Source organism: Oreochromis aureus, linkage group 12 (genome assembly GCF_013358895.1).
Source record: "Oreochromis aureus strain Israel breed Guangdong linkage group 12, ZZ_aureus, whole genome shotgun sequence".
NCBI lineage: Eukaryota > Metazoa > Chordata > Actinopteri > Cichliformes > Cichlidae > Oreochromis > Oreochromis aureus.
This window is the reverse complement of record NC_052953.1, coordinates 25007864-25032985: the sequence shown is the minus strand read 5'-3', so window position 1 is coordinate 25032985 and position 25122 is coordinate 25007864. Positions and strand designations below refer to the sequence as shown.

Sequence of the window (25122 nt, the reverse complement as noted above, 5' to 3'; positions counted from 1 at the left end):
TAGCATAAGAATTAATTAATTGATTAGAATTATAGAGGCACTTTAATGTTATGGGGAAAACATTTCTGTGAGAAAACAATAATAATTTCAATTTTTAAGAATATGATTGATGCCCATCTTGAAAACTTAGGTCAAAGAATGTGACAAACAAAGATGGTAAAACAGGGAGGGGGATTTCAAACTGACTTAATTATTCACAAGGGGTCAAGCCTGCAGGTAGCTTGCTGCATGTTGCTGCATGTTTGATTTGTCAGATTTTCTTTATATCAGATGCTCTTCCTGACACAGACCTGAAGGGATTTATGTGTCACCCAAGGCTTCAACTGGAGATCTTTCACTTGTGAATATTTAAACCCCAGCTCCGGCTCCCATGTTGCAGTATGATAAATATTTGTAAAACATCCTACCTTTTTATGCAGATGATACACAGTTGTTATTTTCCTCTGATGATCAAAACCCCTGTTCACAAATTAATACGCTGCGTTGATTGACTGCTGGATATTTAGAAGATTTTTAGAACTGGACAGGAACAAAAAGGACATAGTCCAAAGGTCCGCAAAAGTAAATTTGTTCATACTTACTATTCCTTCATTGAAAACAGTGAATAAGCCAGGAACCCTGGCATTTTGTTGGCATATTAATAAGGTCACCAAGCAAAGTAATCCTGTCCTGAGACAGCACAGCTCCTCATCTATCAATTAATGCAGCGGTCCCCAACCTTTTTTGCGCCACGGACCGGTTTATGCCCGACAATATTTTCACGGACCGGCCTTTAAGGTATCGCGGATAAATACAACAAAATAAAACTAGTACCGGTACCGAAAAAAAGAAGATTTATTCATAACACACGTGAAAAGACCCAGGAAAACTGAGTTAACAATAAAAACGATAACAAAATAACGCTGAAAACCGATAAAAACCCTGAAAACCATACATTTCACACCTGAGCCTCAACTCTCGCGGCCCGGTACCAAACGACTCACGGACCGGTACCGGTCCAAGGCCCGGGGGTTGGGGATCCTGAATTAATGTATGTATCCATCCTTTACATTAGTGCCATCTTGTGGCCACAGTTGGATACTGTCACTGAAAGCTGTGTTTGTTTCATTCCAAAAGAAAACTGCAGCTATTTTGAGGGCGTGGCCATGTTGCATATTTTGGTATCGATCCGATACCAAGTAGATACGGGCCAGTATCGCCGATACCGACACCGATACTTTTCAATAAATAAGGTGGATGCGTCCTTGAATTGTTCAATCTCAATTAATTTTCATGACCTTAAGTGTTTTTTGTGATGTTTCCTTTTTCAATATTAGCATTATTATTATTACGGCTGGCAGCGGGAGAGCTGCAGCCATTGAATCTAGCGTTACAGCAACTGTGTGATTATTGTAAGAATTAATGATGCTGCGAAGCTACCGTGGTGGTTTTCAGTTACCATTTATTTATTTTTAAAAAAAATCTTAAAAAGTGCAGGCAAACCAGTAAACAAATTAAAACAAACAAGTACTGTTGAGAAACCATAATACAAAAATTACAATTAAAATTCTCAACAACAAAAACAACTGGTGAAAATATAATTAATATGTAAACAACTTAACAACCCCCAAAGCGTCTAAGTGACGTGACGGCGCAAAAGTGTGCCTAAACTGCAGGTCTATGAATGGGAGAGCAGCATGTGAGGCAAGCTGCTTTCACTGCTCTGAGATCAGTTACAATCTACGCTTCATACAGAAACACTGCTAGCATTAGCAAGTAAAAAATCTTCAGTGATTTAGCATCGTTAGCTCTTGCTAAGCGTGAAGAGTTAACAACTTCTTTAGTACATTAGCACGGAAACCATGATGGGGAGGGGACAGCAGCCCGGATCCTTTTCAGTCTAATAAAACAAGCTTTTTGAGAAAACCAGAGTGCTTACAGTCACTTCAGTGCCTTCACCCCCAAAGTACATCTGTGACTTGCTCAGTGTCTATAATCCAATTAGACCTCGCAAGTCATCAGATGCACATCTTTTAACTATTCTCAGAATTAGATCTCAGTGTGCTGAGGATGCTTAAAGTTGCTGTGTTCCTGTTCTTTGGAACGAGCTGCCTGCTGATCTGAGGTCAATGACAACTGTCTCACAGGTCTACATTTAATAACTGTGTGAGCATTGATTTGTATTTCTCTGTAACATTTTATTTTTATTGCCTTTACGTCATTGTAGACCTACACAGGTTTTTAAGTGTACATGTAAAAACCTTTTAAACGTACATAAATAAAAGTGACACTGACACTACACTATGGAGCCACTACTAAACGGAAAAAAAACATAATAATGATCACCAGATTTTGTGTGATATGTTCTGTGGATTCACCCATTCAAGCACAGAAACATACAAAACCTGCTTAAATTGACGATAACTACACTGAATAATGGGGTTGTGTGCATTGGCCACATGTGTATGCCTCAAATGGTGATGATGAGTTTAATTCATCAAAGAGTACATTTTATCAAATATAAACCAATATATTTCATATTACCTGACTTATGATAATCATAAAACTATGTTGGTTTTGTGCACCAGTGTATCTATATTTACCTTTTTCATGCAACTGTTAAGTAAGTAAGGGAATATTAGCCAAAATGAATGAGTATGAGTTCCTGATATGTGTGAGAACATTTTTTAAAAGCCAAAAATCACAAATTATAATGGGGCACCATTAGGGTCCAAGGTTAGCAGTACATTGACCTCAGAGGGTTAACAAAAATTTTATTTATCAATAACATTATCCAGACACTTTCATAATCACGTTCAGTTGAGAGGGCTATGAATCTAATATTTTTTCATTAAAGATGAACTGCTGCCAGCTGTCAGCCAGTAATTATGATTGAACTAAAGGCAAAAAGCTACCCTAGAAGTCCAAAACACACAAAGTCTGTCTAGCAGCTCTCGGTGACTAACTCTTTTTTATTTGTTTACGAATCTATTTTTTACTGAGGTGTAGAAACAATTTCTGCAAACATCTTCCATAAAAAGGAAAAAAAGTCGTTTGTTTTCTACACTACCTTCTGTTCAGATTCCACATATGTAAAGTGAGAATATATAAATATACACCTCAATCAACTCTTAATGTAAACAGACTGAACAGAAAAATCACTCCACAGCTCACAGCAGATCTCCTGATATGGCTGACCCAACAGAGCACTGGAAACATAAACATCCCTTTTTTAAGTAACATCTTAATTACACTTAACTTAAAAAGGAACATTTTAATGAAACGCTTGAAAGGTCCAAACTCATTGTGAAGCCCACTTTGACACAGATTTTGGATGCTGATAAAGCCGCGTGGTCAGAGTGAAGAGGTCAGAGCCAAATGGATGGACTCGGCTATATAGTCCAGGTTGCGGCAGTTGATTGCGCTCACGTTTAGACATCCGCCAGGGAGCAGGTACACCCGTCTCCTGTTTGACAGAAATTCTACTTGCTCACCTAAAAAGGCCAAAAAAAAGTCACAAAAAAGCAAAATGATGAAAGCTCATCAGCGTATCAACCTATGTTATCGTCATGTGAAGAAAATCTCTGTTTAAAACATGAATGTTACATAAAATATATCTTCAGCAGTTACGTTTTCAAGGTATATTTTTTAACCAAACTAAAATCACAAACAGCAATTCAGTGTACACTGATCAGGGTTATGGCCTTCGTATAAGCCATATGGGTGCATAATGTGTGCAATATGTCCGATTGAATAAGGGCATCAGACACTGATAAACTTTATGAATACATTAAAAAATTGTGTTGCAAATGCCAATTAGCTGTTTCAAAGGATCTTCCGGAGAATCGCGGCAAAGCAAGAGCTGAGAAAACTAATCATGAACATCAGACAGCATTTTATGTTATCCTTGTTCGAGGCTGATGCAGTGAATCATTTGTCCTTCTAGATTGTGAGAAACATAATTCTAAAAAAAACAGAGGGGGGACTGAAACAGTGCTTTTCAGTTCTTACCATTTAACCCTGTGCAGCAAAAGAGTCCACCTTGTTGAGTCAGATGGTCCCAGCGACCAGGAGTTCCCAAAAGCCTCATCTTTTCTCTTAAAATGGCTCTGATCAGCATACACCTTTCAACAATGTGCTTAACCTCTCCCTGCCTGGGAAACACAGTGAGAAAAATATATATATAATTCAATATCTGCACATTATGAAAAATGAGGGTGGAAAGGGGCGGGTATCCATAACATCAAGAGACACACAACACATGTACTGATAAAGCAGCAAAAGCTAATGTCCGGGCCGCATTCTTCAAATGCCAGATCATTTGCAGCATGTCTCACCACTCAACAAGATGGGCTGAGTTACTGAGCACTGTGGTGACAACATGCGCTCCTCCTACGGATGGCCTGGCCCACAGTGATCTCACTATTTTGTCAGCCTGAGACCGCACAGGCAGCAGGACGGAGTTCTGCTTTAAGACGCACAGGAGGTGTCCAACAGCTTCACCTGATGAAGGAAACAATATGAGCTCAGCGTGAAGAAATCTACAGAATGTCCCAGCAGCAGTGAAGTAACGTTATACTCTGCTGAAAAGAAATGCTTTGCATCAGAATACACAACAAGCCTGTCAGGTTTTTCTTTTTTTTTGGTAAATATTCACTGGATCACAAATGAAAGATTGCAAAGATGCTTTTAGATGAACATGAAGCAGGTTTAGTTCCAACTTTTTTGATTCTTTCTAACTTATGATTAAAAGATGAGCGTAGAAAAACAGCATATTTCATTTTCGACATTTCATCCCAGAGCCAATTACGAAGATCAGAGGAGCCCTTTCTAAAAACACGAGCTCCCCTGGAAACATGATTTGCAAAAGACTCTAATGAGGACATATGCATTTTTATTTTTCACAGGTACTTTCAGCTGCTTCCTTATTTCCCGAGGGGTCGCCGCAGCGGATGGATCCGCAAGTTTGATTTAGCACAGATTTGAAACCGGATGCAACCCTCCCATTTATCTGAGCGTGGGACCGGCACAAGGAGTACACTAGCTTGTGACCCCCTGAGGCTGTTTTGTTTTTCTCCTCCCTCCTTCACATGTAAGCAAATGTGTTAACCTCTGCAACGCAGAGCTGCATTTTTATTTTTTAGTCAAATTATATTAAAACCAGAAAAGTTTAATGTTGCAAACAAGCACCAACTCTCTCCAAGTGTTAAGGCTGCAAGTGCAACAACAAGTGCTTTTTTCCCCTTTTTTTGTTTCTTATTTATTCATATTCTTACTCACTTCTTCAACTCACACAACACAGAGAGGGTGCTCTTCTGACAGGTTAGGTGAAGAAAAAGTCAGGGAATGCAGCAACAATCCACAGTCACTGGAGCACACTGGATACATTTGAGCTCATGCATAGTACTGTTTTATGCACTCAGCAGAGTAAAGCTTGGCCTTTAAATAGTTTCCTCTCTATGGCTACTGAAGTCTGCCTTTTTCTGATGATGATGATGGTTCAAAGATAAGTAAAAAGCTGCTCTTGTCAATTGTACCTTGAGTCAGTTCATTCAGAAAAGAAAGAGTTCAAACTGACTTTTGCATCAGCTCCAGGCAGCACAGTTGTTTTCTCACTGCAGAGTGCAGTGTTCATTTGTGCAATAAGCACATTTTGATAGGTGTGGCCCCTTCAGTGCACATATGTTCTCACCATATAGTCCAAAGCAATGGGAAAACGACTGAGCGCAGAGAAGCTCCATTCCCAGCGATGCACAGTGCTGCACAGGCCAAGCATCACGCTCCATGTCTCCACAGCAGAGTGCCTGTGTAGGCAGCAAGAGGAAGGGGAAAAGTCTACGCCTCTGTTGAAAAACAGTGCCAGGAGAGCAAATTAAATTAAGTATGAGTGAAAAGCTGCTTGTCTGATAAAAATAATTTCAGCTTCTGTCAGAGAGCATAAATGCACAAGTTAGTTACCGTAATGAGCCGTGTAATCACAGCCCATTGACTCTGAGAGAGGTCTGCTCCGGTCGGGTAGTGGGCAGACGCTGACAGAACAACAACACTATGCTCAGGAGCACTCTCCAAATCCTCCAGAAGCCTCTCCAAACAAATGCCCCGCTGCTTGTCATCCCAGTAATAATACTCACGGATCTCTTGGATCCCTGCTGCCTGGAAGATACCAGTCAATGAGTCTGCAGGGAGGATCAAGACAAAACATTATATTGGCTTATTAGATATATTAAAGCAGTACAAACCCCCGAAGATCAATGACACTTTCATCCGTAGCATGTACAGTCACAAGAAAAGTATGTGAACCAGGATTTATGAATTAATTACTCAAAAAATGTGGTCTGATCTTCATCTAAGTAATAACTAGTGACCGATGGAGCCCAACTTAATCAGTGTAATACAAGGCAAGCAGTTTCATATCTTTATTAAACACAATGAGTAATCACTCACAGCTCAGACTGAAAAAAGTAAGGCTCGGTTCAGTAACTCGTAGACTCTCTTATGGCAGCAACAGTCGCGGGTTTGCTGTAGAGGAATTTGGAACCAATTATCCTTACAAAAAGGTTTCAGGCCATGACACAGCATTTAAGTTGGATGAATTTTATGTCCTTGATTCATGCGTCTGCTTTCCATCATTCTCCTGTAAAATTTCACCAGATTCCATTAAAGCTTACATTTTCAATTCTACTTATGTAACAAAATGACATGGAAAATAATCAAATAACTTAAAGTCAGCATTTTGGGAAGAAGTGTTTTATGAGTCTAGGCTTAACGGCTGGGATGAGGTTTTGGTGTTGGCGTGTTCCTCCAAACACAGCATTGTGTATTTTGGCTCATCTGTCCATTGAACATTGACGCAAGTGTTGTGGATCACCTCGGATGACTGTTGTTTTATGTTAACACCATTATTATTCACTATTTTTCTTATTTTTCACACTTGAATAAAGATATAAGTCACAGAGCTCCATGCACGCATTTTCTGTGACAAATATTTATCTAATGATGTAGAATCCTTGACATTTTGTGTCCTTTATATATTCATTTTCAAAATCTTGTGTTGCTATGGACACAGCGCTGATTGTTTACAAATCATACTCTTTTGTAATTATTGGTGTGCATATGACTCATCTTCTAGTAATGCAGAGCTACATAAATACAACATAGGTTAGAGGAGCCAACATAAATATATAAACTATGTATGTATGTATATATATATATATATATTCTATTCTATTCTGATAGCAACATCAGGAAAGAGGAACTGAAGAAGAAGCTCGAGAAATACCAAGGGCTGAGAGAAGAGCTCAAAAAATGTGGGAAGGTGAAGGCAACAGTGGTCCCAGTGGCAATCGGAGCACTTGGTGCAATGACCCCAGAGCTGGGCAAGACACTCCAGCAGATCTCAGTAACAACACACTTGATCTGTCCAGAAGAGCGCAGTGTTATGAACAGATACTTCGCAGAACCGTCAAGCTCCCAAGCCTCTAGCAGGGGCTAAAATGGCTTGTTTCAGACATATATAATAAAGCCCTACACCCAGGCCCAGAATAAGATACACAAGATTTGTTTTGAACTGTGTATTATGCAAGGCAACTCCAAAATTACAATTATGTAACTGGAAATGAGCATAATTGGTCCACTTTAAATGCTGTTCAGTGGAAGCTGTTTTTTTATTCACCATCACAAGGGGAAGAGAGGTAAACCGGGCCACACCAGCAAGCACTGGGATCGTACCAGCACCTCAAGAGTTCAGCTCCAAGACGAACAGCAGCAGTAAAACCAGGAGTCTGGACACCTAACACCTGCAGCGAAAGCCAGGAAACACCAAGAGCAGAGTTATTGATATAAATGATGTTTGCTTGCTGATCTTCTATTGATTTATTCTGCAGTTACTTATAGTAATTTCAAATAACGTCTTTCCGAGTAATGACGGTGCTGACTGACTGCATGACCAGTCCCAGTTTTTGTTTTGTGCAAAATGAAGTTCAAATGAGTTGAGCTGTCTGTGTGTAGCTGACATTACCCGGTTCTCCACTATAGCCCTAGAATGCTTCCCAAGGGCAACTTCTGTGGCTTTCCTGGTGAATTCTCTCAGTCCAAGAGAAGAGGGATACTCAGGATGAAGAGTGGGGTCAGTGCTCAACTGCTGCTTTATTTTTCCAACCAGACGCAATTCAAAGGGCCTTCCCTCCTCACTGTAATACTCTGCAAAAACAGTGTATTGCAAAGAACAGGATATATTTAATCTGACACAAAAATACAATGCACCCTCAGAGCCTCCGCCGAAAAACTGAAATTAAAATCCCTGTAATAAGTGTGTTGCCTTCTAACAAGTGACAACAAAGAGTTAAAATGTTTAAACAAGTGCAGTAGTATCTTACGGTACAGATCATTTACTTGCAACATGCTCAAGTAATTGTGGCCTTAGCAGCTATTGCACTGTATGTGTCAGCAAAGGCTGAGAAAATTAGGTACAAAGCGAGGCAAGGACTGAGTTTCTAGCAGCTATTTCAAGAAGGCTCACGCAGAGCTTCAGCTGCTCTCTATTAGGCTCCAAGTAGCTGATTAAAGTGGGAGCAAACGCAACCTCCAGGCTTTAAAAAGCCCTTTCAAACACCCACTGGTACAATCTCATGAATGCTTCCTGTTTTTAGCATGGACACAAAATATAAATGTTGAAGGCCATGACTGGCAATTAATGATTTTACTGAAAATCTTAATGTAGTGCTCACCGGGCTTTCTATAAAGACATGAGTATACAGTGTCTTATGCACTGAATATCTTCTTCAGTGTATCTTATTACACTGAATAAGATATTGAGTGGTGACTGGCACACCAGTCCTCTGCTCAGATTAGAATCTGAGGGAGCCACACACTGTATATAGCAGTCTTTTTCTTTCTGCTCACATATTGCCTGCCATAATGCGGCTCACGTATTTCCAGCTACATTGCAGAACTGTAGAGGCACATTACATTATATTTGCAATAAAGCAAGCCTGTAACAAAAAACTAAACAAAAACAAAAATAATAATAATAATGATATCTTAAAAGCATGTCACTATTAGGGGACATAACTGTAACACAGTTCTGTGATCACACTTACTCTGCACATGCTGCTCATGGATTCTCTGTCTCTGCCTGTGCAAGATGTTCGCAGTTACTTTACTTCTGCAGAAACATGCAGTGGTTTTATCCCTACCTGTTAAAATTTAACATGGACAACATATGCTAATATAGGTGCTGCTAACTAGAAAAGGACAACATGGATAACATATCAGTGCCATATTGCAAAAGGCAGAATTGCTTGTTTGTGTGTATTTATGAGACACTATACTGGTGGCATTTATCCACAAAGTGCAATCAAACGGCACTTTGTGGATAAAAGTTATATATCTAAGTTTATTTTATTAAAAAGTAAGTATAAGTAAGTAAGTAAGTATGTCATTCAATGTCTGCGTCTTTGATCTTCACATCTGTTAATAGCTGTTGTCTATATTAATGTAAGTTTGGTAAGTTTGGATCTGACTCATGAGATCATCAGTGCATCTGAGTAAAGTGTACTTTTGTAGTTAATGTAGTTACCCCTAGAATAGTGGTTTAAAAAAACCTGCGGTATTTTTCTGGGGGGAGGAGTAGAGATTACTAACTAGATAGAGATAACATAAACATCTTTTTAAAATTAAATTAAAATTAAATTTGAAGTTGCACAATTTCTGTGATGACTTTGAACATTCTTTCTGTTTGGGTTATATCATATATATATATATATATATATATATATATATATATATATATATATATATATATATAAAGGCGACTAGTTTATTTTAAGTAGTTATGAAGGAAAATGTTAACAAGTCCACCCTCTCTCTCTCTCTCGTGTTTTTCTGTTAAAAAAAATAAAATAGAGCCACAACTCTTTATAAGACTCACCTCTGCCTGCCAGATCAACTTTCCTGGCCTGGGTATCTCTGGCGAAGGCGGATAACAACCTTGTTTCGGGACTCACTGCTGCGTTGAGCGTATTGGTAAACACTGGGCGATGACCTCCTGGGTCTCCATTTTGGCTGACCCCTTTTTCATCAGGGCTGCTGCCGGGTCGGCTCATCTTGGAGGCGGTCAGACAAATCAGACCGGGAGCTGCGAACCTTTTGTTTGGGCACTGTTGCCAAGCTACAGCACATATTTGGATTCTGTGGCCCAGGCAACGGGGATAGATGAGTTTGTCGCTCCCTAATGTGTGGCTCCGGTGAGTTTACTTTTGCCATGACGGTAAGCCATCAAAGCCACACTGGAAAAAAAAGGATGAGCTATTATCAGTGAAGACCCAGATGCATCTTTAGCTTCTAACACGGACAACACGCTAGTCTAAAGCTCAGCCTCGTGTCCTTATTAAGGCTTGTTTAGGAGCTTGGCTTGTAGCCGCCACAAATTAGCCCTATTGCAATACACAAAAAAACGAAGAAGAAAACAAGAGGCCTTGCTCGTTAATTGTACAACAGTGTTTTGGGTCATATATATCTGCAGATGAGGCTATTTCCTGCATCCATGGCTTCCACTCATCCATTTCTTATATGTTTACTCAAATGCATTTATTTTATGACATTTATCCCACTATCATTTTCACAGATCAGACTAGTCTTTATGGTGGAGTTCATGTATAATCTGAATTGATAAGAAATTGAAGTTCCGTGCACCATTTTCCTCCTTGGAAGCCAACTGAAATCCAGCGTGCAGTGTAAAGCCCTTCAGGCTATTACTGTGCTCCTGCATAATACTGCTGGGAAATAGTGATTTCCTTCCAGGCAGCGAACTAAGGAAAGAGCCATTTCCAAGGGATAAAGAGGTAGCAGCGAATATTGCATTAAATGAAATTGCAGAATCAAAGTAAACATCTGATGGAGGTGATAAGTGAGCCTGGCTTTGTAGTTCACTTTATGAAGCTGGAAATCGCAGATAACTGCACTAGATGGCAGTAGATGGCCAAATCAGCCATCAACTCTTGTCAACTGGTTGACTTGGAGTTAGAGATGCTCTTGTCCAGCCTGTCCAGTCCTGGTTCTTATAGGTTACATGACAAAAACTTTCGTTTTTTTTCCAGGAAAGAAATAGAAAAAGATTCCAAAAATGTAAGCTTTAGGAGGGGAATTGGATTCTGGTCTGTTCACAAAGCTGTTGAATATTTTTACCCTTGCCCCTTTTTTTAAAAAACTAATTTTTCTTTGTGTGATTCTCACAGAAAACACATGGGTACAGTCATTTTATCCCAGGGAGTGACAACAAAAATTCTACCTTTGACTTTGTCATTTGCTGGATATTTGAGCCTCTGGGTGTTATTGTTGAAGTTGGAATATTTCTGTGAAGTCAAATTGTTTCTGAATGCCGAGTTGGCCTCTGAAGCAAAAACGAACACACAGATAAAAGAAAGAAAATGTGACAGAGACAGACATTTAGAAAGAATAAAAATGTCGACGATGTTGACTCTGACTCTGGGAAAAATACCTGGATTCTTAAATCTACTCCCGTCAAGAGGCTGTTAGTGAGAAAGACGCCGACACATTAGACGGAGTAAGCTCGGTTGGTGCCTTGGTCACGCTCCCACGTTGTCAGGAAGAGTTCATGATAGTTGATTACATTAAAGATGCAGCTGACACAATTAGATTTAAGAAACCTTATCTGGTGACTGTTGAAGTCCAAGTTTAGTGTCAAAGGTTTTTGTTTTGTTTTTTCATTTATCTGAAGCAGGTTCTAAAAATATCCTGAAGAAAACTGAGCTACACGTCTCAGACACTGGCTGTGGACTTGCTTGTGTAATTGAGAGTGAAAGTCATTTAAACTTCCAAGCAGATCCAAGAGTGCCTCAGTCACATTTAATAGTAAAAGCAGAAGAAGAAAAAAGGATTTTACTGAATTCATTTTCTTATATAGAATATTTTCCTAATCAGATGTTCTGCCTCTGTTTTTATAGTCTTTTTTGTTTCCTGTACTTGTATCTTATCAAACCCTCCCAGTTGTACTTTAAGTGGTGGCTTTTCCCTCAAAAGTTTAGGATTGATTTCGGTCTGATACCACTCATGGAAAACATTGGAACAGGAATCAGCTGGTAGGAATGTGGCTTCAGACAGGGTCATTATTTCCATTCTGAGTTGTTGTGTGGCTTTTTTTTTTCTCTCTGAATGATATTTTTGGTAGTCACACTGCGCGTCTGGCAGGGCTAATGTCAGTTTCGGCTTATTTTCAAATGTCTTACGTTCTGCTCTTGGTTTATTTTTAAAGTCCCGAATCTTGTAAATTCCTCTCATAACAAGGAGATGTTGCCCGCTCAAACAGTAGCCAAAGCCAGAGATGACAGTAGTTTAGATAGTGGGAGGATTACTTAAAATAACATTTCAATAATGCATTGTTTAGATTTGTGTCTTGAGCTCATATCAACAGTAGTTTTACTTGCTCAGTGTTGTGGAACATGGACTTGTAGAGTGAAGGTCGGGACCCTCAGGGCCTCCCAAGATAAATCCGAGGGGCCATAAGTAGATCAAAGGGTTAGGAAAAGGGGAAAAAATATTCCTGTTCACAAAACTGTTTATTTTTCCTGACTTTTTTCCTTTTTTTTTCTTGTGAAAGTACTTCAAGTACTAAACTTTTGCATCTACAGGATCAAAAACAAACCCGCTTCAAATGAAGCCACCTATGAAAGATTAAAAAGAATTAAATCCCTCTTAAGTCATTGTCTGTGATGATTACATACAGCAAAAGTTAATAATAATAATTATTATATTGTTACAGTCATTTGTTGTTTGCTTCCAGAGTGGTGAGTTTGCACAGAGCACGCATGACCAATTTTACACAGTTTTAAAATACTTTATTTTTCAATGCAACAGATGATGTTATGTAAAATCACACCACAAGCTGCCTCATGACAATGAAGTAATACATAATGTGGGCAGAAGGTTTTCTGTGCGTGTGGACATTTCAGGGGACGGTGTTGGGCTCATACTGTGGCCACAAGCCAAGGAAAATAAACTAGCAGCACGGCATGTTGCAAATGCTGCTGTGTTTACCTGCAGATCGTAATACTGTACCTTGTACAAGGACATACCCATAAAAAGATTCTACACGGCGTGATGTTTGAGGCATCCAGACGTAAGGTTCTGTCATCCATTATTCGTAGCCATGGCACAACTTAACATAGACATGGGCTTTTAAATCCCAGTTTCACTGTTGTGTGCATACAGACTCAAAACAGAAACATTAAGACTTTAAGCAGACACAAAAATGGAGTATTTCTATTCATAGTTCTTTGGTTAAGCTGATATTAAACTGAAAGGTTTTTGTGATGAAAATGTTTCTACAGTGAAGACAGGCTTGCCAGAATGATCGCTTAGTCGAGTTTGCAACAGGTTCAGTGTATCGTCTTTACATAACTTACCAGATAATATACTGTACAAAAATTAGTTTATACTGACATTTTTGAAACCACAAGCCACGTGACACTGTGTCCATGTACTGGAATGCATTTCAGTGTTGATGTCAAACACTGTCAGTCTGGAGCAGAGAGCCTTTTTCCAAACAGTACGTAGAGGACTCTGGGAGGTTCATCCGTGATGCCACCTAATCTCGGCTGTACGCCAACAAACAAACAAAAACAACAAAAAAACAGTCACAGTGTTCCCATTCAGACCGAATCATCTGTTTCTCCACAGTCAATCCAGTCATGTCTTTGGGGCTAGCTTCATTCTGCTGTGCTTTTCAGGGCTGCGGATTGAACTTTTCTGTAGCTTTTCTTTGCTGTTTGGTCTCAGACTTTGCAGAAATCACAGTAACAGCTGGAAACGCAGTTCGCTTCAGTAGATTGACATTTCACTCTTCATCTGTCCTGTTCCTGCAATGTGAATCTGAAAACAGATGGATATATTAGCATCCAGCGTTTCCGTGACAAAATCCGTACCTATTGGTAAGATAGCATCACATGGCATTGTGTTGTTTTAGGTTGTCTCTTAGTAATGAGTATAAAATGTCTAAATATACCACACCTGGGATTATGTCACTTGCATATTTTCCATTTTCATTTTGTCTGCTTTAAATAGAAGCCTTATCTGTATTGAAAAGTACCTGATATTCGAGACCAGATTACTATCGTGTCGTGAATCGCCTCATATTTTTGACTTGGTGTGCAGCCATGTGTTATGTGACCGTACAAACTGAGCTTTTCTGTGTTTCTGTATGACTTGTTGGTTTGTGTCGGTCACGCCCTGCACACCATTTTAGTTTTGATCAGATAAAGAAGGACTCCGAGACAGCAGCCGCTGTTTGTTGTCTTACAGGTTATTTGTAAGTATCTCGGTGTTTTCGTGTTCATTGATATCATCGCTGCACCTCTTCCCTTTTATTTATTTTTTCTTCCTAATTACAGAAAGTTACTGCATAGTTGCCCTCATCATTCTGTCCTTTGTGAAACTTCTTTTCCCTTAAACAAGACAGGAATTCTGATGCTATCACTTCTGCTGTACATGTCTCCACAGGAAGACATAATCTACCTTCCACTGGAAGCTGCACAGAAATGCGAATGCTTATAGGGAAGAAAACAGCTAGCATACAGTTTACAGTGTGGTTTCATCAGAACTCCTTTCTTACTTTATGTACTGCTGGAAAGTGAAATCACTGTTGTCTACTTTGTGTCTTGTGGCTTCAGTGTGTGGTATTTGGGTGGTTTAACCCCCTGAGCCTCAGATGATCTACATTTAAAAAACATCTGCACTGTAGTCGGCAACAGCTGCAAAACTCTAAAGCCAAGATAAGCAGCCTTGCGCTTTATGGATAAGAGACGCTTAGTAGAATTTTGAATGCAATAGGTCTCCTTTTTCCTTATCACCAGTCCAGAGTGAATTCGAGAAACCGTCATGTTTTTCAAGCCTTTTTTTTTTAGTCTTTATGCGTCTTTCCACCTGGAACCTGGTACAGGGGACTCTGGGGTCAAAAGGAGTTAATGGGGAAAAACTCCAAGAATAGTAGAGCCAAAGAGCTATACTTAAGTCAGTTATTTTGAATTACAAAACCACAGATATGTGTGCAGATATTCTGTAGCCTCCATTAAAGCTAAAGTAGCTCAGCTCATCTTAAGTTAGGGAAAATCCATTCATCATATCTGACATGTGTGTTTGCTGAATCTGAAACTGCCTTTATATAGCAGGATACGATTCACTGTTAAATGCAAATAGAAAGTCCTTAGTTAGTTTCTTTTTAGACAATAATAGTTGTGCAGTTTATGACTTTCAGTTTCTACTAAATGCAACAATGACAGTTTTGTTACAGACTATTTTTTCTTGTTAAAATATTTTTCAAAGCAGCCAAAGCAAAGCAAATCCCTCCATCCATTCTCTTCTGCTTATCCACTTTAGGGTCGCAAGGGACCGGAGCCTATCCCAGCTACCACAGGGAAAGAGGTGGGGTACAGCCTGGACAGGTCGCCAGCCTTTCACAGGTCTAACACACAGAGACGGATAACTATTCACATCTATGGGCGATTTGCAATCACCAGTTAACCTCACTAATTCCACATCATCGGACTGTGTGGGGAAACCAGAGTACTCGGAGAGAGGCATGCAAACACAGGGAGAACATGCAAACTCCACACAGAAAGGCCCCAGCCAGATGGTGGATTCAAACCCAGGACTTTAACAGTGCACCACCATGCTGCCTACAAGAAATCACATTTACAGTAACTGTCTTTTTTAAAAAACCTTATATTTAGCTGCCCTGTTTTTTTTTTTTTTGTTTGTTTTAAATAGATAAATACAAAGTCTGAATCATGTAGTAAAATTAAATACAACTAACACAAGTTTCAACTGGTCACACGGGGATTCATTCTGACAGAGATACACAAGCACGCATTAAAAACGCAATGATGTATTTAATATATAGATCTATCTGTGCAGCCATTAGAGTACATGTCAGCCAAGCAGCTACACTAACCTTGGGCACAATAAGTAGAAATACATATATAGTGGATATACACACACACACACACACACACACACACACACACACACACACACACACACACACACACACACACACACACATATATATCTCAAAGGCCCTGCTACTGAACCTATTGAAAGTCTTTATTATGGGGCATTTGTTTTAGCTATGTTGTGGGGATATTTAAAGATTATTGCTTTTTTTAAAAATCTGTTAAAACCTTAAGAATTTAGAGTTGCACTGTTGTCAAGTGTCCCAGATGCCTCCATTTAAAGATGTTGCAGTGTTATTGTTTGTGATATCAGCCAGGGTTAAAAGGGAGTATTGGAGGTTTCCCACAGGTCAATACCACCATGTTTTGTGTTTCCCTGCTCCATGTTTTATGCTCTCTTAGGCCTCAGCTTGCTCTAAGCTATCTAAGTGCATATTATGGAACAGACCCAATTAGCATAGCGCAGGGAGGGCTTTGCATTACAGGGTTCACAGCACAGAAAAGAAAACAAGCATTTGTGCATGTTGCTCCCGAAGCAACTTCAAAACCCTAAGTGGATTCAACGCGTTTCACTGCAGTCTGTTAATGTGCAACACCATTTTTAGCTTGTTTCTAACAGGCTGCAGAGTATGTTGCATTGAACTTCTGGATCGACACACTTAACTACTTAACACAACACAGCCGAAATATGTGTTTACACAGTTTTAAAATTGTCTACAATTACTGCCTACTATATTTTACACTAACAACATGTCCATTAATAAAAGTCAGGCGCTCTTGGAGAATACGGCATACATGTGTGGGTAATTATATGTACATTTTTAGCTGGCATAACGATACAGTTTGTTCTAGTAAGACACACTTAGTCACTTATAGTAGGAACCTGAAATGTCAGACGTATAAACAAAATGTCTTTTTACATTTGCTAAACTCTAAGTTGTTAACTTATATATGTCAGAGATATTTACAAGATCCTGTGGAGCCTCTTGTATGGACTTCAGTAAGTCGGCATTAGTACTGGAAATGGCATTCGTCATATGTTCTGTGGAGTACTTTGCTGTTCACAAGTTAAAAATATGAACATATATTCAAATATGCACAGCATAAGTGTAAACACTGCCGGTACTTAAATTAAATACTGCGATTAAACTCAGTACAGTCATCTTTTTAGTTGACTTGCTCTACTCCCCATGTTGCCTGCATGCTTGTTTCGTTTAATAATATGCACTTGAGTTTGCTGATTGCGGATAGTTCCTCTCGGCTTAGCGCAAAGGCTTGTGGGACTGTTAATCTTTCATTTCCAATCACTCAGCAGTGTTATGACTGTTAGGACTTTGATTGCTGTGTATGTTTGATGTGGTTTCTGATGTTTGCATACCCACACAGAACATTGTTAAGGTTTAGCTTGGAGACAGGCCGTCGTGACCTAGACTCTTACTGATTAATGACTTCCACTCAGCGTTCACGTTGAGGGTCGGTTACTATCAAAGCAGCACTCCTGTACCTCTGCGGAGAATATGGATTTTGAAATGTGACAAAAAATGAAATTATATACAGTCAGCTTGCTCAGCTATACTAAAAAGGTAATATTCGGTCTTTCACAAATGTATTTTCCTAAGCTTTCCACAGCTCACTCGCTGTGGCATATCTGTTTACATAAGATCAGGTGTTACTAAAAAGTGGTACTGCTTGATTGAAGTGTTTTACACTTGTAATATTATCCTAACTTGTGATTTAACTTTACTTATTCCTACAGAAATGAGTTTGAACACTTTTTGAGTTTCCTACATTGTAAGTGTACCGTATTTATTTGACTTTTCTTGCATCACTTTATTTCATATTTAACCTGATACAGTTTTATTAAATCCAATGCCTTTGAGTCTTTAATACAGTGGTGTCAAATATGTGGCCTGGGGGCCAGAATTGGCCCACCAAATGCTCCAATCTAGCCCACGGGACACATTTTTTAAAAATGTGAAGGAAGACATAGATTTTTGACTATGTCTGACTATGACTAAGTTTTTGCTCCTGACATTGTCATTCATACTACAAAAAAGTAAATGGTGTGTTATTTAAATGTTGCTAAACATTTAAATAACAGAAAATTTCAGTTTTTTCACCATCTACAATAGAAATGACTATTTGTGTTATGGTGGGTAAACAGTAAAAAACTAAATAAATAAGATTTTTTAAAAATGGGGAAAATATTTGTTTTCTTATTACAGAACAGTCTAGAGATTCTGGGGGAGTGAGCCCCCAGAATCTTTTTTTGTAATTTTGCACATTTATTTTTTACACCTTAAACCCAAAGAGTCATGCTGACCGATTATTTCTATTGATGACGACAGTATTTCTTTATCATGCAGGAAAAAGTGAAACATGCTGTTTAAATACTGAAACTTTTTTACTCGTTCTGCCCAGTTAAGGTCAAAGTGGGCTGCATGTGGCCCACAGTGTAAAATGAGTTCCACATCCCTGCTTTAGTACGTCTCTTGAAAATTCATCTGTGTTGCCCGAGCAGTGTGGACTTTTTTTAAGATGGCAGCACATACTTGTGTGGCTTTTGTAAACCTGCAGGTATATTAGACCTGCACAGGAGAGCTCTATGTTTCTGAATCAGTCTATCAGACATCTAACAGACGCCATAATTTCTGCTCCACATACGCAAAGTACTTTAGTCCACAACCTAGTTGGCTGCTGCTCTTTGAAATCAAATGTTCCACTCTCTGTTAACTTAATTTTAATGTTCTCAGTGATGGATAAACTGTGCTAACAAACTTGCTCTGCTTGTAATACGCATCACTGCCTTTCAGATACACGAAGACTTACCTCTCGTACGCATATTAGGGCTAATGTTAAGAGAAACAAGGCAGATAAAAACAAAAGGAGACACAGAAAAGGTAAGCCTTTAACCCTTAGTCATGAAGCAAAAGGAAGGGTGAGAAAGCGCTTCTCTGACATTACAGAGAGATGTTTTGAAGAGAATCCTTGCAAAAGTGGTCTTGTCATACGCCACAGCGTTACGTGACAGAAGCTGATGGTTGGTCTGGATGTTGATGAGGGCATCGCTGATATGCCAGCATGTATTTCTATGAAAACAAAGTAACTATTGATAATCTCTGTTCTGTGAAGTACAGCCTAGTAACCATTCATGTCAGTGGTTGGGCTTTGCTTTTTGTCTGCTCTGGGTTACATCAGCTCCTGACTTAACTAACCTTGTTGTCCCAGGGTGAAAAGGAAACATGCTGCTCTACTGCTCTTTTGTATCCTTTGAAATAGATGGGGAAACTGACAGGGATTACTGTGCGGAGGTCCACAGTCGCTTATGATGGCGACTGAAGCAACAAATTTGTCAGTGAACAGGCTGTATCTGGAACAGTTTGTCATATTCCTTCATTAAAGCGGTCTTTGAGCGTTGGAGCTGTCAAAGTCATTCTCGAACGGCTGGTCTCACTTACATTTGTAATCCTGCTGAAAGCGTGCGGTGAGTCTGCTGAGCCTTCCCCTTGGGGTGATTTACTACTGAACACACCAGGCTCCTTTTATGGATGGCTTTTATATGCTGCTAAATGTCTCCTGTTTTGTAGCCCCATTGATTATGTCTGTAAAATTCCACTGAGGGGATGTCATTAAAGGGGAAGAGAAAAATAATTTATAGTGTTCAGGGTAAATATTTAAAATCAGAAGCACGGCCCTTCCATAAAAGTGGATCAGTCATGGGAATTCATATGTGGCACAGAGTTGTGCAACTTACTAAATCAAATTTACCAACATAAAGTAATTTTTTTCCCCCCACATTTGTACGTGCGCGAGTTTAAATTTGAAGTCAAAAAATGCACTGTAACCTGAAACACTGCATTTGTAAAACTAAATCTACATGCAAAAGTTAATGCAAGAGCTTGCAATAAAATTTAGTAATCATAAATATTGGCGACAGCAACTAAACACAGTGATGAGATATTTTACGATCCTTGCAGTGCAGGTGTTGTAAGTGAGTTAGGGCCTTTGTCTTGTCTTCCTTTAAGACAGTACGACACTCAAAATAACTTCACTAAGAAATCTTCTGAATATTCAAGTTTTTTTTAAGTTCTTTTGTTAAAATGATAATTGATCAGTTAGTTCATAATTCAAATTGATTAAAAAATGTAATTAAATTATGTGAGAGGTATAATTCTTGCATAAACACTACATAGATGATGCCATAACTTATAATTTCGCCTACTATTTTTATCTGTGAAAGACCTGGTTTCAACTCGGGGTTGTGCATTAGGGTAGTAATGAATTGAATATTGGGCTGCCCACCTACACTTAGAGCGTGTTAAGGAGAGCGTTCTCATTGGCTGTCACTCTTGTAAACAGTCTCTCGAGTTTTGAGGGAAGTCTTGTGCATAAGTGATAAAGATTTATCTGCTGCAGGGGTTGTTGGGCTGGGCACACTGAGGCCCACTGACAGGCACACACACTAATATGTGGAAATGTTCTCAAATGTACCATGCAGTTCTCCGAATCAGACTTTTGCGCAACGCCCACTGGGTTTCCAAAGCCTCTTTACACACATTTTTGGCCTTACCAAAGTATTTTTAGATGACATTTTTTAAAAATAAAAATTTACAATTATGACACTTTCTAGAAAATACTATTTTAATTAATTCAATAATTGCATTGTTTTTTAATCTCTATGACCTACAAACCTAGTAGCCACACGCGCATACTACCAGGAACTGTGCTGTGCACATCTGTTAGTTATTTTTACCACCCTGACATCAGCTGAGTTGAAAGATTGATTATAGGTAGCGTGGCGCAATAAGCAATACAGGTACAGTCCTCAAAGGGTTATTTAATCATGCATGAAAAACAAATGTAAAGTTTCGCTTGTATGTTTGAACTTTTACAGTAACACTTTAAGAGCCTAACAGCTGCCAATACTTCTGAAATTATTTATTATTCTGCACTGTTATTCTCAATATGTTTTACTTCTGGACTATAGCACAACGGTGTAGTAGAACATGTCTAAATATGGATTTCTGCTTTTATTACGTTTCTTTTATTGTCAAACTGCAAAGAAAAAAAATCAAACACATTTTATTTGTGGTCCTGGGATTTTTTTTAAATGGCTTTAAACATGTTTATGACAACTTAAAACTGGGCATATCAACCATAATACAAAAAGAAAAAAACAAGAAAAATGATTTTTAATTGTAATATTGTAACATGTGATGAAACACAGCCTAAAGAGGATTTTAGTAGCAAGTGATGAATGTTTCAAACATTAAAGTATATTTTTTAAATGTGATATTTCATTAATTATAATACTGTTTTTACTGTATGCAACTGTCACAATTCTCAATTGATAGAGATAAATTTAGCCTTTTCATTAAAAATAGGATGATTTTGACCTTCAAATATATATTAATTGAATCTCTGATTTACCTCACTGTCCTTTAAATGCAACAGAGTACCACAAGTGTCCTCACACAAACTAAACTGGAGTTTTATAAATAAGAGAACCTAATTCTATATTGAGATGATTGCCCCTGTACATGACAGCATTAAATATTGCTAGTTGTTATTGTTCTTAAACTCTGACTGTGCATCTCAGACTTGGGGAGGTAGAATTTTATATCATATATAAGTATTAGTACATACTGTACATACTTATTACTTAGTATTATGTAGTGTGTGTATATATATATATATATATATATATATATATATATATATATATATATATATATATATATATATATATATATATATATATATATATATATATATATATATGTGTGTGAACTTTCACCATTGTTTTAAGCAATGACTGCTTAGTGAAATAATAAAGAGATAAATGAACTCACAACGTGGTTTCTGGCTCCGAAAAGTCACTGTACTGTGTGCAGCCGTTGGACTGTGGAGGACCGGGGGAAGTCTCTTCACTTCTGCTGCTTCCCTGTGTACTGGCCAGGCTGTCACTGCCCTCAGTCCTACTGGTTGAAGTCTTCTGAAAAGAGCTAGCTGTGTCTGACTCAGCTTCCCATAGAAAGCAGGGGCAGCGAGTCCGCAGTTCTTTATAAAAAGAATTGATCCACAGAGTGGACATCCATGGGCAGCCCATCAGGTTCTTGAACGCAGTGCGAAACTCTGGAGTCCTGCAGTAGATGATGGGATTGAGGCCAGAGTTGATATAACCAAGCCAGTTTAACAGTCGAAAGAGTTTTTTATCAGGAACTAATTTGTTAAAAGAATTAATGATATTGGCGACAAAGAAAGGCAGCCAGCAAACAGTGAAGACCCCCATGATGATGCCCAAAGTCTTCAGGGCCTTGTGCTCTTTGACAAGTATTAGCCGTGACGGCCTGCGTTTGGTACTCTTGCTCCTCGCTGCACTGTTGTAGTTGCTGGACGATGACGGCGTATTGTTGACCTGGGGGCCAACTTGTGCCTGTGGTGTTGGATATTCATTTTGGAAGCGCATCCGACTCTTATCTATTTGCTTGACCTGCCGGGATGCTATTAAATAGACTTTTGCGTAAACAAATATCATTATGAGCAGTGGAATGTAAAAAGAGATTATAGAGGATATTATAGCATAGGTCTTGTTGGTCACAAAGTCACAGCATTCGGGATCTTTATAGCACTCCCTCGCCAAATCATCACTTTCGTCTCTCCATAACGGAGTCATTATTGGTATAAAGGAAATCAGTGCTGACACAACCCACACTATACAAACTATTATTCTGGCACGCCACTTACTGAGCAGAACTTTGTGTCGTAGCGGTCTGGTAATGGCTATATACCGATCCACTGCTATGACACAAAGTGTCTCACAGCTCGCCGTCACACAGAGGACATCAATAGAAGTCCAAAGGTCACATAATGATTCAGTAAGTTGCCACTTATCTGTCACCACAACAGTGGCCCCAGGAGGCACGACGAGGACCCCCATGATGAGGTCCGCACATGCTAGGGACATAATGAAGATGTTTGTCGTTGTTTGAAGCTGTGGAGTTCGTGCTATTGCAATGATGACCAGCAGGTTTCCCACCACTATGATGAGTATGATGAAGACCAGAATAACGATGATCTCTTTTCCCATGGGTGCATATTCGCCTGTCGTGTTCAGTGAGGATGATGTGTTAGAAATGTTCATCTTTGCTTAGTCAGGGAACTTAGTCACAAGAGGTGGAAAGTGTTAGATTTTCACATCAAAGTCAGCACAACTGAGGGACTGCAGGAGCCTCTTGCAAGCATCATACATACGATTTTACAAAAGTCTGAGGTAGTTTGTCTCACTGAACAGTGTCTTTTCTGTGCAGTTAGTGATCACATTTCACACCTTGCGAGTCTTGTTTGGCAGTGCTCAGAAGGGAGTAGCAGTGGCTCGTCATCACCTCCGAAGATGTTGTTTCTGGAAGTTTGTGCAGGCAACAAAAACACGTTCTCCAGAGAAAAGATGAATCCAAACTGTCCGCAAAGCCAACACGATACTGGTTCACGCAGTTTCAGCCCTTTCATGAATCCAAGGAAAATGTCAAAATATCAAGTAAAAAAATAAAAAGTTTGGGAGAAGAAAAGCCAGCCTTTTCCATTTAAATACGTCCACTGGAATTAGTTTTGTCGCAGGATCATGCCTCAGTGCCACACTTGGACTGTTTGGAGATCAAGCAAACAGTGACGCTGTTACAAGAACCACCAGAGTGCACCAGAGCGGCTGGCCGATCTTTCTTTTGGTCTCTCTCTCTCCCTCTCTCACTCTCTCTCTCTCTTGCAGTGCAGGTTGCCCAAGATTGTATTGGCTGTAATCACACCCTGGCTGAAGGCAGAGGGGAGGAGTTAAAAAGTGTGCCTGTGTGTCAAAGCCATACAGGGATCTGTACCCTGATAGAACCACACACATGTGAACAATCACACACGCAGACATAAAAACAGGAGTGACAAATTAAAGGAAAAACCAGCACAGAGCATCTTAAGGTGTTGAGGCTGACCTCATGCAGCTTAAATGCTTCTTGGAACTGATTCTCCAAATATCTGAAGCTCTGCTGGAGAGATGCACTCCATTCACATAAAGATATTTCCCCTCATTTGGTATTTTGATGGTAGGTTTTGGAAAGCGCTTTCTAACTTGTCAAGTTTTAGATTGTGCTACTCAGTGAGCCTTGGTGCCCTGTGAATTGAGGGATCGTCATACTAAAAGAGATGACATAACTAACTTGAGGATAGAAGTGTTTCATCACAGCACAAAGAACAACTCGGAACAACTTTTTTGGTTTGTCAATGTAACCTAGACGAGAGTAGGACCAAACTACTCAGAGAGCCACCAGATCCTCTCACTTAGGCGGTCAAAGGTTCAGGTTTTCCTTTTATGTGTCATCCATCTGTATAAGCAGGAGCAACGAAGTACTCCTGTGTGACAGCAGATAAAATATGCAACAACACATCAGGTTAATGCTACAAAATTGTAGGGTTAAAGGTAAACGATGACGAATGGCTCTTTAATGCCACTTTTGTTGTGTTGAATGTAACAGCTATGCTAAGCTTGTTAACACATTAACCATATCTGTCACCTGACCGTGTCAACAATGTAACAGCTGCCGCTGGCTCCTGTTCTGATTGTCACATGCTGGGTTATGTCAAACACACACCTCCGGGCAGTCGAACACCAACTTTGCACTAAACATCAAAAATATGCAGCTCACAAGTTTAGCCGCTTTCTAATTGCGATCGTCCCCTCGTTATCTCAGTTTTAACAGTACGGCTCTAATGGGCTCCAAAGATTTATTTGTAATGCAGTTTGTGGTCAGCTTCTCAGACCACAAGGCACGAGACATTACCAGCTGCAGAGAACAGGAAACAAGTGCCCTCTCTTTGACTCGGAGCAGTAAAGAAAATAATAGATCGCTATCTCGCTGTTGCTCAAGCCGGTGCACTGAAGAAGAACAATCAGGCAAATGCCTTTCATGCGATTCACTTCAGATATCCAGCGCTCTGCTGCAGTGTCTTGTCGCCGAGCAGCTCCTTCTTTGGTCTGATCGACGCTTCGGCTGCAGCTGTGATTCTTCTCTGATTCTTCTCGCCTTGTGTTTTACTTCTGCTTAATGAGGATAAACAGGAACGTACTCACATGCAAACTGACACTTTTTAGCACTTTGGTAATTCCAGAGAGTTTTGATTCATTCATATTTTA

General features: G+C 39.4%; 2 protein-coding genes and 1 long non-coding RNA gene across 5 annotated transcripts; 1 reads left to right on the top strand and 2 right to left on the bottom strand.

Annotated features, from left to right (window-relative positions):
- Positions 1 to 1432: 1432 nt before the first annotated feature.
- got1l1 (glutamic-oxaloacetic transaminase 1 like 1) lies at positions 1433 to 10103 on the bottom strand. Of its 3 annotated transcripts, XM_031726991.2 has the most exons (10): positions 9908 to 10103; positions 9078 to 9173; positions 7997 to 8178; positions 7652 to 7775; positions 6111 to 6155; positions 5938 to 6008; positions 5672 to 5822; positions 4317 to 4482; positions 3991 to 4133; positions 1433 to 3473 (listed from the first exon to the last, which is right to left on the bottom strand). In XM_031726991.2, exons 1-10 carry the CDS (start codon positions 10080 to 10082, stop codon positions 3334 to 3336), a joined length of 1293 nt encoding a protein of 430 aa, XP_031582851.1. In that variant the 5' UTR covers positions 10083 to 10103; the 3' UTR covers positions 1433 to 3333. The 3 variants fall into 3 exon arrangements, with proteins under 3 accessions (XP_031582851.1, XP_031582848.1, XP_031582850.1); XM_031726988.2 differs by having other exon boundaries at positions 5938 to 6155; XM_031726990.2 differs by lacking the exon at positions 9078 to 9173 and having other exon boundaries at positions 5938 to 6155.
- Positions 10091 to 16025, top strand: LOC120443031. The gene is made up of 2 exons (XR_005615080.1): positions 10091 to 10223; positions 15370 to 16025. It is a non-coding gene; the product is annotated as an uncharacterized LOC120443031 (long non-coding RNA).
- On the bottom strand, positions 12817 to 23281 carry adrb3a (adrenoceptor beta 3a). Its single transcript, XM_031726974.2, has 2 exons — positions 21797 to 23281; positions 12817 to 13866 (listed from the first exon to the last, which is right to left on the bottom strand). Exons 1-2 carry the CDS (start codon positions 23086 to 23088, stop codon positions 13839 to 13841), a joined length of 1320 nt encoding a protein of 439 aa, XP_031582834.1. The 5' UTR covers positions 23089 to 23281; the 3' UTR covers positions 12817 to 13838.
- Between the last annotated feature and the right edge of the window lie 1841 nt (positions 23282 to 25122).